This window comes from Drosophila gunungcola, unplaced genomic scaffold, assembly GCF_025200985.1.
Source record: "Drosophila gunungcola strain Sukarami unplaced genomic scaffold, Dgunungcola_SK_2 000001F, whole genome shotgun sequence".
NCBI classification, from domain to species: domain Eukaryota; kingdom Metazoa; phylum Arthropoda; class Insecta; order Diptera; family Drosophilidae; genus Drosophila; species Drosophila gunungcola.
This window is the reverse complement of record NW_026453197.1, coordinates 6146315-6158641: the sequence shown is the minus strand read 5'-3', so window position 1 is coordinate 6158641 and position 12327 is coordinate 6146315. Positions and strand designations below refer to the sequence as shown.

General features: G+C 46.5%; 5 protein-coding genes across 5 annotated transcripts; 3 read left to right on the top strand and 2 right to left on the bottom strand.

Moving 5' to 3' along the window:
- The first annotated feature begins 102 nt into the window (after positions 1–102).
- LOC128261561 (uncharacterized transmembrane protein DDB_G0289901) lies at positions 103–3669 on the top strand. The gene is made up of 3 exons (XM_052995327.1): positions 103–1954; positions 2264–3114; positions 3179–3669. The coding sequence occupies exons 1-3, from the start codon at positions 262–264 to the stop codon at positions 3233–3235; spliced, it is 2601 nt and encodes an 866-aa protein (XP_052851287.1). The 5' UTR covers positions 103–261; the 3' UTR covers positions 3236–3669.
- A 422-nt stretch (positions 3670–4091) lies between these two features.
- Positions 4092–5089, bottom strand: LOC128261571 (protein D3). Its single transcript, XM_052995339.1, has one exon. It carries the CDS (start codon positions 5043–5045, stop codon positions 4266–4268), a length of 780 nt encoding a protein of 259 aa, XP_052851299.1. The 5' UTR covers positions 5046–5089; the 3' UTR covers positions 4092–4265.
- Positions 5090–5282: 193 nt separating this feature from the next.
- LOC128261572 (uncharacterized) lies at positions 5283–6272 on the top strand. The gene has a single exon (XM_052995340.1). It carries the CDS (start codon positions 5333–5335, stop codon positions 5981–5983), a length of 651 nt encoding a protein of 216 aa, XP_052851300.1. The 5' UTR covers positions 5283–5332; the 3' UTR covers positions 5984–6272.
- Positions 6273–6514: 242 nt separating this feature from the next.
- On the bottom strand, positions 6515–8798 carry LOC128261568 (magnesium transporter NIPA2). Its single transcript, XM_052995336.1, has 2 exons — positions 8385–8798; positions 6515–7599 (listed from the first exon to the last, which is right to left on the bottom strand). Exons 1-2 carry the CDS (start codon positions 8785–8787, stop codon positions 6743–6745), a joined length of 1260 nt encoding a protein of 419 aa, XP_052851296.1. The 5' UTR covers positions 8788–8798; the 3' UTR covers positions 6515–6742.
- Positions 8799–9110: 312 nt separating this feature from the next.
- Positions 9111–12042, top strand: LOC128261562 (ribosome biogenesis protein SPATA5). The gene is made up of 3 exons (XM_052995328.1): positions 9111–9557; positions 9624–10115; positions 10171–12042. Exons 1-3 carry the CDS (start codon positions 9152–9154, stop codon positions 11670–11672), a joined length of 2400 nt encoding a protein of 799 aa, XP_052851288.1. The 5' UTR covers positions 9111–9151; the 3' UTR covers positions 11673–12042.
- The last annotated feature ends 285 nt before the right edge of the window (positions 12043–12327 follow it).

The following is a 12327-nucleotide window of genomic DNA, read 5'->3' as shown; positions in this document are numbered from 1 at the left end:
TAAAAAATACGATAGTGGTATTCTTTCGGCTGAAGTTAGTATTTTTGAGTAAAAAATACCGACGCCGTATATGGGATTTGTTACCTTTCTGTGTAGCCGGCTTCCATTGCGTTGCAACCCTGGTTGACAGAGTGCGAAAAAATCGGGGAGCATTTTTCTGGGCCGCATAAATTGTGTTGAAAAGCGTCGAGAAGCGTGTGAATCAATAGAGCAGAGCAGAGTGCCCAACGATTAGGTGACTCCGGGTAAGCAAAAGTCGGAATGGACTATCGCCAAATGAAGAACGACGCTTACGGCATTGGCCAGCGGCGTGGAATGGGCAACTCCGGTGGTGGAGGCGGAGGTGGTGGCGGAATGTATTCCACAAACTTTGGTGGTAGCTACAACAACAACTACAACGGCGGCGGCAACAACAACAACAACTATCCACGTTCCGGCGACGATCGCTCCGGTTTTAATCCAAACAATCAGCGTTTCGGCGGCAACTCCGGTGATGATTTCCAAGACAATTTCCGGGGTCAGCAGCAGCAGCTATCCAACTATGGATCATCAAATATCAATAGGGGACAATCCAATTTGGGCAATCTGGCGCGTTTGCTGGAACTTGAGTCGTCACAGAATTTCGGCAACCGCAATGCCGGAGCCTCCGGAAATTTCAACTCGGAACTGCGCAATCCGGAGAACAGCTATCGCGGCCCGCAGTCGCAGAACAACAGCGACAGATTCTTCAACGACGTGCCCAGGAATCAGAATCAGGGTTCGTTCGGCAACTTTGGTCCCAACGAGGGGCCCTCATTTGGCGGAAATAATGGTCCTTCCTTTGGACCCAACGACGGGCCCACTTTTGGCGGCAACAATGGTCCTTCCTTCGGGGGAAACAATGGCCCTTCATTTGGAGGAAACGACGGGCCCTCTTACGGAGGAAACAATCCACGCAACTCGGGCAACTTCAACAATGACAATTTTCCAGGAAGAGGTCCGAGCTTTGATAATCAGCCATCTGGATTCAATGACTCCTACGGACGAGGTGGAAACCAGGGCAATTTCGGGCAGAACTCGGGCAACTTTGGAAACAACTCGGGCAACTTTGGGGGTAACAATCGCGACATGGGAAACTTCAACAATCGAGGACCGGGCGGCGGGGGACCAGGACCAGGAGGACCTGGCTATAGTGGCAACAATTCTGGAGGCGGCTTCAGCAACAACATCAGTCGCACATTCAACGACTCTCGCAACAACTGGAACAACTCGCAGGCCCAGTCGCAATCCTCTTCGTTCCAGAGCTCCGGCTATCAATCGAACAGTGGAGGAGGAGGAGTCGGGGGCGGAGGAGCCAGTAGCACCGGCTGGGAAGCCAGCCAGCGAGCCTACAACACGAAGCGCAACCAGCTTCAGAAGATGAACCTGAACAATGGTGGGGCTGTCCGCAAGCCGGGACCTCCGCCCGCCGCCAAGGCGGTGCAGAACTTGCGAAACAATCCGCGGGCAGCTGCCGCCATCGTCACTGCCACGGGCAGGACCAATGTGCTTAACAATAGGAACAGTCAGCCCAACAAGCCCGGCAACATACGCCCGGGCAATGCAGTTGGAGGCCAGAAGAAACCGCCCAATGCCCCACCCACTCAGTATAAGGTCAACAACTTAGCTCCCAAACCGAAAACCGTTGCAGTAAACAACAAGAAGCCCCCGGTGGCTGGACAAGCTACACGGATTGTTCCCGGAGTCGTTAGGAGTGGACCACAGGCAGCCAAAACTGGACCACAGGCAGCCAAAACTGGACCACAGGCTGTTAGAACTGGACCACAGGGTCAGAAGAAAGGACCACTGGCCCAAAAGACCGCACCTCAGGCGGCTCGGACTGGTCCGCATCTAGTGAAGGCTGCCCCACAAGCAGGCTTCCCAGCCGGAGTGGCTAAAAGGCCAAACAACGCCCCTGGATTACCAGTACAAGTCGGTAAGTCGCATTCTGAAACCATGCTCAGTAGTGTTCTTTTCTTTATATACAACATAGTTTATAGGATCGCAAAGGTCTCCTTGACTGCATTACAAATTTCAAACCAAAATTAAAATAACTTATGTAAGGGTTTACTTTACCCTTTTGTCTATCTTAGATATTTTCTCTTAGATATTTTCTATATAATTTTATTTTTATGGATATTCCATAACTACAAGCCAAAATAAACAATTTAACTTTAACTATAAAAATTTTAGCATTAAAATAAAATTAAAGCAAACTGTAAACATAATCTTAAACATATTGTAGGTCAGAAGCGCATCGCCCCAGCTCCGCCTGTGGAAACTGAGCCTGCCTCCAAGTCGGTGAAGAAGTGGCGTCGTGTGGCCCGCAAGCGCGGCTTCTTAATGGGCGGCTTCAAGATCCCCTATCTGAACGATCAGCCGAAGAAGATTCCACAGCCGGAGGCCGACTCGTATGCCTTGTCCTTCTTCGAGCAGAACTTCAATTACAGCACAAACCAGGACGCCACCGAGGAGGACTTCCTGGAGGCTGCCGTGGTGCTCAACGAGGACTCGGAGGACGAGTCGGTGGCCGACGATGCCAAGTCGGCTCGCAAGATCGCCAAGCGCAATAGGAAGCGCCTGAGGACCGAGTGGGCACCGCTGCACGAGGCCAAGAAATACAAGGACTGGGCCAACTGGTGGAAGGACTACAAGAACGTGGGCGAGGAGATCAACCAGCAACTGTTGGAGTGCGGCAACCTCAATCTGGAGCACTGCTTCCTGCCCAATCTGCCCAAGCTTTCCACGGAGCAGGTGGTTTATGCAATCATTAAGTCCGCTCACTTTGGACTCGAGAAGAATGCGGATGTGCCGTACGACACCCTGAAGACAATCTTCACTTTGATGAACCGCACCTTCCTGGACAACCTCACTGAGCTGAACATGGTGGAGATCCAGGACATAATTCGCGGCATACCCAACGACCTCTGGGTATACAAGATGCGCAGCATGGTCTACCTGTGGGCCAAATACAAGGCCATCACCAATTCCAAGTCCACCGCCGAGGAGGACGTTAAGGATCAGCAGGCCATTGCCCGCGAGTGGAAGAGTCCCTGCTTCCACTGGTTGTCCAAGCAGGCTTTTGACGAGCTAGTGGTGAGTTCATAGTCTCGAACTCTTCGAACGTCCCATTTAATTATCACAAATGTGTTTCTTACAGGCAATCAGTGAAACCGAATGGAAGGACCATCGCAGCATTTTTCCGGTTTTAGAGTAAAAGAACTCGGATAATTTTGAAAGTACACAACCTTTCTCTTCTCAACATCCAGACCTACACACACGAGTCCATTAACCGAACGAAAAGTAGGTTCTTCTTCAGAACTATTTTATGAAGTATATGATTACGTATTTAGATTGTATTAAAGACCTTTATTATACACATTATGAAGGAACATCCTGACTATATGATGTAGTCTGTAATTAGATCAGAATGCTTAAATAAATAAAGAACTATCCCGAAATAACATTGATCAGAAATGTACTTCCCACTAGGAAGTCAATAGCAATTGAAACATGTATCTCCAAAACACAAGAGTGTATCGATTTTTGGTAAGAACATAACATTTTATATGACGCTAGAAGAATCCTATTTATAAACAAACTAGCATGTAATTGGAATGATTTAAATGAATAAATAACCGGCCCTCAAAACTGATTTTTTTTCAAGAGTAAATATGGGAAGTTTTTAATTGAGTTGTTCAGATGTCTCATTCAACAAAATTAAGCGGAATTTTAATGAGGTTTGTGAACCATCCATGAAAATGCATTTACACCGTAAAAATCAATTATTGAAGATAATAGAAAGCAACAGTGTTTATCTATAAATTTATGTGGCCAATGAACAAAGAGTTTGATAGTTTTTGGGAAATAAGGTTTCAGGTAGTGAATAAACTTAATAGACAACCATTTAAATATTTGTATATCAGATAAGATATAGTAAGTTCAACTAAGTGGTGGAAAAACTTGATTAGCAGCATTAATGCGATTACAACATTATATTAAAGTTACATCTAAAGGCAAAGCAAACGTTTTAAAAGAAGGAACTAAATAAATGACAGATAAGATATAACATATTCAAAAATATATGGCGCTTTTGCAGTCGGTGTCTTTAACAATTTTATTGCCAGCAACAATGTTTTACATAGTGTCTTTTTCTCAGGCTTAAGGTTACATTAAATATGCAAATTATAAATCTAATTTTGACTGCCCTTATATAACCACACTTCTCTGCTTATATGGCGCTGGAATTAGGCACCCAGCTGCTTGTAGAGGATCGGCACATAGTCGTCGTACTCCGCCTGGTAGAGATTGCCGGCAATGGGATCGCCCAGGTCGTATTTCTTGGCGAACTCGGCGATCTTGAAGCCACCACGTCCATCGCCGCTGTTGTTGGGCAGCCGCTTCTCGTCGAAGGTCAGCTTGCACTTCTGTTCGTAGATCAGGAACACGTAGCGATGGAGTCCGGTGTCCGGCGGCGGACCCGATCCCACGTAGGCGGAAAGCACTTCGCCCTTGGCGACATCACCGCCGGGGATGTTGCCGACCAGCCAATGGTGCCACTCCCGGAATTTGGGGTCCTGGCGACTGGGCGCATCCGGATCAGTCATGCAGAGGGTGTAGAGTTTGCCGGCGTCCGCCTCCCACTTCACACACGGCTGGTCCTTCACCTGGGTGGGGGTCAGCACCTGACCCGGCTTCACCACAATGTCGCACGGGTATTCCACCAGGGCCGTCTGCGCCGGGGCCTTGGCAATCACGTCCGGAACCACGCAGTTCTCCTCCATGGTTTTACCAATGCTTTCGCAAGAATACTGCCGTTGAGATTGGGTAAATGCAGAGAGCGGTTCTTTGGTTAGGATGCGTAGTTGCAGTCCGTTGTTGAATGTTTTCAGCGTTCTAATGGCGGCCGGAAAGCTGACAGCTGAAGAGTTGCCATTCACAGCGAACGAACGAGGTGAATCCTTCCACAATCCACTCAGGACGTTACGGTTGAGATTACGCAACACTCTTAGCCGCATCAAGATCATCTTTACGTTTAAATTAATTAATTGATTAATTAAATAACAGTTATTAGTCAATTCTCTTCTTTGGCTTTCTGCTATTCACCCGGAAGCGCCGGCAATAGGCAATTCTTTTGCTTGCCACTCTGGTATTCACCTGGAAACGCCTTATTTTAAAAACCGATAACCGGCTATCGATAGCAAAGCTATATTTTTTAAATTTGGAAATTTCTTGGAAAGGAAATGAAAAGCCTGATTTAGTCCACAAAATACTGTGTAAAATATAATTTTATAATTCTAAGCTGATAGTGAAAATGGCATGGGTTCCCAAATCGCGGTTCGAACACGACTTAGTGAATATGGAGCCGGGTTTTAATATGATCCAGGGTCAGATGGCCTACGAGGAGAGGAAGAAATTGGAGTACAGGACATCGGCAGGTGGAAGGGGGCGGGAAATCCGTGAGAGTCTGCAAATGATGGAGAAGATCCAGAAAATAGCGAGAACCAAACCGCTGGGCGAGCACGCCACTATGGAGGACTGGGACGACACTTCCACTGCGCATCAAGAGGCGGTGGCCATGATGCGGCACTTCGGAATGATGTCCCTGGGGCATGAAATCAGTTTTCCACAGATCACCGAAGACGGGAGCGAACGATTCCCCCTCAAAACAGATCCCGGATTCTTCATACCCCGTAGAACGCGTAGACCGGAGAATCCCTTGCCAGCGGACTGCATTCCTGAAGATTCAGCGGATGATTCCTATCATACAGCCGAAAGTTCGAGCAGTTGCATTTGGCTCTACGGATCGGGAATGTCCCAAATGGGGAGTGGCTTGGAAAAGAGTAACGAGGACAGAAAGCGGGAAAAGAGGCAGACCTTTGTCTTGGAACCCAAGATTATCCCATGTAACATGGAAAAGTCCAAGGGAAAAAAGAGGAACCAGAGGCCCAGCCAAAAGGAATGACGTCGCCAGCAATATGAAGCCCACCTTTAAAACGTAATTATGTTTGCACTACATTGATTGAAATACAGTATAGATTAAGTAAAAAGAACACATGCTTAAAAGCTAATTCATAAAATTCGTAATAAGAAACATTTGTTCATTTTTTCGGAAATTAATAATTCCGTTTTCTTACTTGTAAGCACGCAGCAAACATAACTAAAAATCAACAATATTATAAAACAGGTATTTACTCAAACAGTTAAAGTAGTAAACTAGCTAACTAGCTAAAGTAATAAACTGCAAATCATTGGCAAAATATTTGAAATTAAACAAAATTCTGATAGATATAAATATGTTACATTATTGAAGATGCATATATCGCAATATCCCGCTATTTAGTATTGTAAGCTGTTTTTTAATATCTAATAAGTAGGCAAAAGGAGTATTATGTCTTGAATCATTTTAAAAGTAACTACGAATTTATACTTGGCGGACCTGAAGCTTTGAAGATCTCTTTTGAATTCTAATAACATTAAACACAAACACAAATCGTTTTTGTTAAGTAAATCGTCTTTAATATAGTTTCAACCTACATCTAAGATCTTAAGCTAGCGAATGTGTGGATAACAAGATCGAAGGAACAACGATGGGGATGAGATGTGTGTGTGGGCAAGTGATATGCACAAATATTTGGACCAATGCTTCGTCTGCGGAGCGAGGAGCACCTCTTCAGGCCGTTCGCTGCGGGGGATGCAACTAGACCTGGTAGCGCTGCTTGCGTCAGGCCTTCCGGTACACGTCCCCGGATCCGTAGGACAGGCGTCGCTCCTTGGAGTTGCTGGTGACCAGCACCTCCTCGTCAAACTGCGACACCCGCTGCATTTTGGGCCGCATCAGACCCCTCACGTCGTTCAGCGATATATCAATGTCCCTGAAGGCGTTGAGCAGGAATACGGCGGTTATGACGATGAGGAAGCCACACACATCGCCCAGGATGTCGTCAAATCGCATGTGGGTGAACTCCTTGAACAGGATGGCAGAGGCAGCAATCACCAAGGTGGTAAACATCACATAATAAACTGGCGTCACTATGCTGGTGTTGAATATATCCAGCGCCTTGTTCAGGTAGTTCATCTGGATGGCTATGAACGTGACGGTGACCAGGATAAGGAACCAGGGCATCCAGGTGAGGAACACGTTGCCCCCATTATTCAGCGTCTGCCGAATGGCCAGACCCAAGGCCTTGCAGGACATCACAGTCAGCGATCCAATGCCCGAGCACAGGAAGATATAGACCACCACATTGGTGTGTCCATGGCGCGGGGCAATAAAGCAGGCCACAAACACCGTGGAGCCAATGATGCAGATCACGTACAGGATGAACACCGGATCCAACAGCATGTCGAACAGCAGCTGCAGATCCTCGACCTCCTTCTCCTTGGGCGAGTGGATCACAATGATCGTGGAGCCCAGTATGCACAGGAAACAACCTATCTTTCCCAGCAGATTCAGCTTCTCGTTGAGGAATCTGGAGGCCATTACGGCGGAGATGATCACACTCAAGGCACCCAATGGGGTCACCAAAGAGGCCGGCGCAAAGGCATAGGCCGCAAAGTTGGCCGCTTCTCCCACACCCACTGCAAAAAAAAAGAGGCGGTGAGTCAATGAGTCAGTGCGATAAGGGGTTTTGTTTGTCAGTTTATATACACTTGCAAGAGGTATTCTAGATTTTGGAGGAGCTTGGAAAAATAACAACTATTCTGTAGATTGTGTACATTTGCATAGTTCTTATTTCCCTGCTTTGAATAACAAAGTGCTAATCGATTACAAATATCCTAATCTTTTGTGAGCAACCTAAATAATGGGAACTACTGCACTCTGACTTCCATATGCATATCTAAAACGGTTTCAAAGAACGATCCGTCTTAATGAGATTATTTTGTTGGTATTTAATAGATAATAATAATAATACCTGGAATATGGTGTGAAATATGTTTTTTAAAATTATAAACTTGTTAGCTAGAGATATATATATATATATACTTACTACATTTTCCATAATGTTATGAACTAACTAAAGATATCCTTCAATCCAATAGAGATGTTGTAAGTCTATTAAAAAAAAAAAAGGCTAATGGGATTTTCAATACATTGGCAATAAAATTCCTCCTAACTAACCAAAGCTCATAATTTTAAATTAGTTTTAAAAAATACAAGTTGTTTCTGCCATGTCCTGAATAAAATTCGTTTGTTATCTCACTTAATGTCCTTATTTAGCACTTCTGACTTTGTTTTAAAAATAATAGTTAATTTAAACCTGGTAGATTTAAATTAAAATGTGCTTAATATAATTCTATTCTATTCCTATTAATTACAACCTTACTAGCAGATTGCAAGGGTTTTATTCTGGTTTTCCACTCACTTGTTAGAAGGCCCGCCCACCAGATCCACTCCCTTAGGTATCCGAATCCTCCAGCTGAAGCCCGAACCTCGCCGTATCTGCTCAGCCGGATGAGGGCCTTTTTCTTGATGATGAAGCTGGAGCCGATGAAGAAGCAGGAGGAAATGGCCAGGCCCACTCCGATGTAGAAGTCCGTGTTGGACACCGCATCCGCCACTGAAAGAGGCGCTGGGCCGGGTGATTGTAAGGCTTCCCCTGCGAGGATGCCCTGCACCGTCATCTGGGGCAGGGGCATCTGCAGTGATGAGGCTTCGCCGTCGCTGTTCATAGCTAATCCGCTGTGTGATCCGCTCCTGCTGTCTGTTTTTTTTTTTTGCTCTTGGACGTCTGAGTCACAAACAATGAACCTCGGGAGTGGCTGCATACGGGCAGCCGGAAAATGCCGAATACACAACACTAACAGTGATGGCAACTCGGCGCATTTACCTGCTCAGCCCAATTTAGCCATTTTATCATTTAAAAATTGCGCAGTGTCCTCCTAAATCAAAAATACATTTTTTGGGCCAGAACTTAAGAATATATTATTTTAAGAGCCACTTTTAATATAATATTTTAACTGTTTTATTTATTTATTTTAAATTTATTTCTGTGCAAAACCATCTATTTTTTTAGCCATCATTTCATTTAGCTTTTTTTCGCCAAAACCAGACAAGGCCGTCTTCAATTTGCCATTCACCAATGGACGCGTCCACCGAAAATGAAAACAAAACGTGCAACCGGTCGACGAGATGCCGCCAAAGTCGAGCAGCAAAAAAAACCAGGCTAGTTGGTACCACTGCGAGTCATGTGGCGTGCACATTCCGTCCAAGGCGAGAGACACTCACGAAGGAGTCTGTTCCGCCATCGGCCAGGATGATGTGGGTCCCGATTCAGAGGCGGAGTTCGTGCGAAGTGGGGCAATCTTCACGAGAAGCGTTCAGCAGCGGAACTTCGAGGTGGAATCCCTGAAAGATCTGCCTGCCAAGTATACGAACATGCTAGTCTTCGTCTCTGAGGGAGCTATGCAGTTGGCCAAGCTCCACATTGGACAACATGTGGTGCTAGAAGGTGCATCGACGGCGGAGAATCCGCTGGTAAGGATTCTGTGGCCCATTTCGGAGCAATTCCTGACCACAGTGTTTGTGAGCGAAAGGGGTAAGTGAGGTTAACTTTTAGAGGGAATTTTGTTTAGAAAAACATTGCCATTATGATTTCTTTTAGACTTCAAGCTCCATTGCACGCAGCTGCGGGGAAAGCTCCTGAAGATCTTCGCCCTGGATTCCAGTTGCCTCACAGCGGCTGCAAGCGTTTCCCTCAAGCATCTGAACAACACAGAGATTCATCTAACATCAGGACAACTTCAGGAGGCGGTCAGTCTGCTCAAAAGGGAAATGGTTAATAGAGTCTTTTGCCAGCACAGCCAAATCCACATGAATTTCTTCAACAAATCGCTGGTATTTCGGCTGGAACGATGGCAGGGCACCGTCGAAGAGGCCCTAGCAGGTCTCAGCCTGGACTCGAAGCCCCAGCAGTTTGTGCAGGTTACCAATGTCACCAAACTTCAACTGATACCTGAAAATTCAGATCAGCAACATGAGGATCAGACGATGAGCCACAGGATAACCAAATCGCAAATAGGAGGACTGGATAGACAACTGCAACTGGTTGAGGAGAGCATGGATTACGCTTTGGGCTTTCGGGCCTTGCCTGCAGGTGGGTGTATATCAAGATTCTCTTTCTCGTTATCTTCATTGTTTTCATCTTTCAGGTCTCCGAGTTTCTCGCGGATTGCTCCTTTACGGCGCCACTGGCTGTGGCAAGTCCATGATTCTGGAAGCCATGTGCGCAGTGGCCGAGGAGCGCAGCCAAGGTCATGTACAACTGATCCGCATCAACAGCGGCGAAGTGTACAGTAAGTTCCTGGGCGAAACGGAACAGAAACTGGCGGCCATTTTCGAGCGCGCCTACAATCACTATCCACATCCAACACTGCTGCTGATTGAGGATGTCCACAACTTGTGTCCCAAGCAGGAGGCTAGCGATCTGGTCAAGCGGGTCTCTTTGGCCTTTCTTTCTCTGCTCGATCAGCTGAGCAGTCCCAGCCAGCTAAAGGGGAAAAAAACCTTCCTGCTGGCCACCAGTTCACAGATTGAGGCTTTGCACCCGAACATTCGGAGAGCTGGTCGATTGGACAGTGAACTGGAGTTGGGTGCCCCAAGTCCGCAGGCAAGACGGGACATTATTCGTTGCCTGATCCAGTCTTTGGAGCATCAGTTGAGTGAAGAGGAGGTGGAGAATGTAGCATCTATTACCCATGGCTATGTGGGAGCAGATCTGGCGAATCTGGTGTATTCTGCGGTACTACAGGCGCAGCCCAATCCTTTGCAGCTTCCGCACCTACAGACTGCTTTGACTCGCATTAAGCCCTCGGCGATGCGAGAAGTGCTCATCGAGTGTCCCAACGTTCAGTGGTCGGACATTGGCGGTCAATCGGAGCTCCGTTTGGCCATGCAGCAGGCCATTGAGTGGCCGCTGCTTCATGCGGAGAAGTTCCAACGCCTGGGCATAAAGCCACCAAGGGGCATCCTCATGTTCGGACCGCCAGGCTGCTCCAAAACGATGATTGCCAAGGCCCTGGCTACCGAAAGCAAGCTCAACTTCCTGTCCATCAAGGGTCCAGAGCTCTTCTCCATGTGGGTCGGTGAATCGGAGCGAGCGGTGCGAGAGGTGTTCCGAAAGGCTCGCCAGGTGGCCCCCGCCATAGTCTTCTTCGATGAGATCGACGCCATTGGCGGGGAGCGGGCGGAGGGCGAGGGTTCCAGTTCTGGCTCCTCCGTCAAGGAACGCGTTCTCACTCAATTGCTCACCGAACTGGATGGCGTTGAGGCGCTGCAAAATGTCACCATTGTAGCGGCGACAAATCGCCCGGATATGATTGACAAGGCGCTACTCCGACCAGGAAGAATTGATCGCATTCTCTATGTAGGCTTACCCCAAAGTGAAGCACGTCGTGAAATCTTAAAGATCAAACTGCGCGCCATGCCGGTGGCCAAGGATGTGGACATGGAGCGGTTGGTGCAGCTAACGGAAGGCTATTCAGGGGCAGAGATCCAAGCCGTGTGCCATGAGGCTGCCCTGCGGGCCCTGGAGCAAAGCTTTGAAGCGGAGCAGGTGAAGTGGGTGGACTTCGAGCATGCCTTAAAGGCAGTGCCACCGCGGACAAGTCCGGAACTGCTTAAACTCTATGAAGACTATCTCAACCGGAAGTAGTTTGGGATCAAGAGAAACTTTGAATCGTGTTACGGAAAAACCCAATGGACTTCGAGTACGCCTAAAGGCAGTGCCACCGAGGACATGTCCGGAACTCCGAAAACTCTGTGAAGAGTAATAAAGTAATGAGTCACGAGAAATTTTTAATGAGTTTCGGAAACCCAGTCCTCGACATCAACATTATCACTGTCTTGTCAAGCTTAAACTTAACCTAATCTTTTTAATTGTATATATACCACAAAACTCTATAAAGATTACCTTTAGTGCATGTGGTAAAATCTCAAGAGGAATTTATGACTATGATGACATTTATAATCATGCCTCAGTTTTGAAGAAAGACTTATATCGAGAAAAAAGGAACATAAAATGATGACTTCGTTGATTTTTAATTTAAATTTTTCCTATAGATATATTAATGGCTAGGGCGGAGCATACTTTTTATTAAGAAATTAACTTTTAGTTAACCCTCAAAAGTTATTTATTGGAGCAGACTTAAATAAAATCGACTTGATATATACTTTGCTTGCTAGACAGTACCAAATTTAGTGTGCTAAGATTAGGCTTAGATAAGATGACAATAGCAAAGTTATCAGCAAACTTTTAATGCTTTATTTTTGCCGCTCTGAATTCAAGTGTAGATTCTCTTGTTTATGAA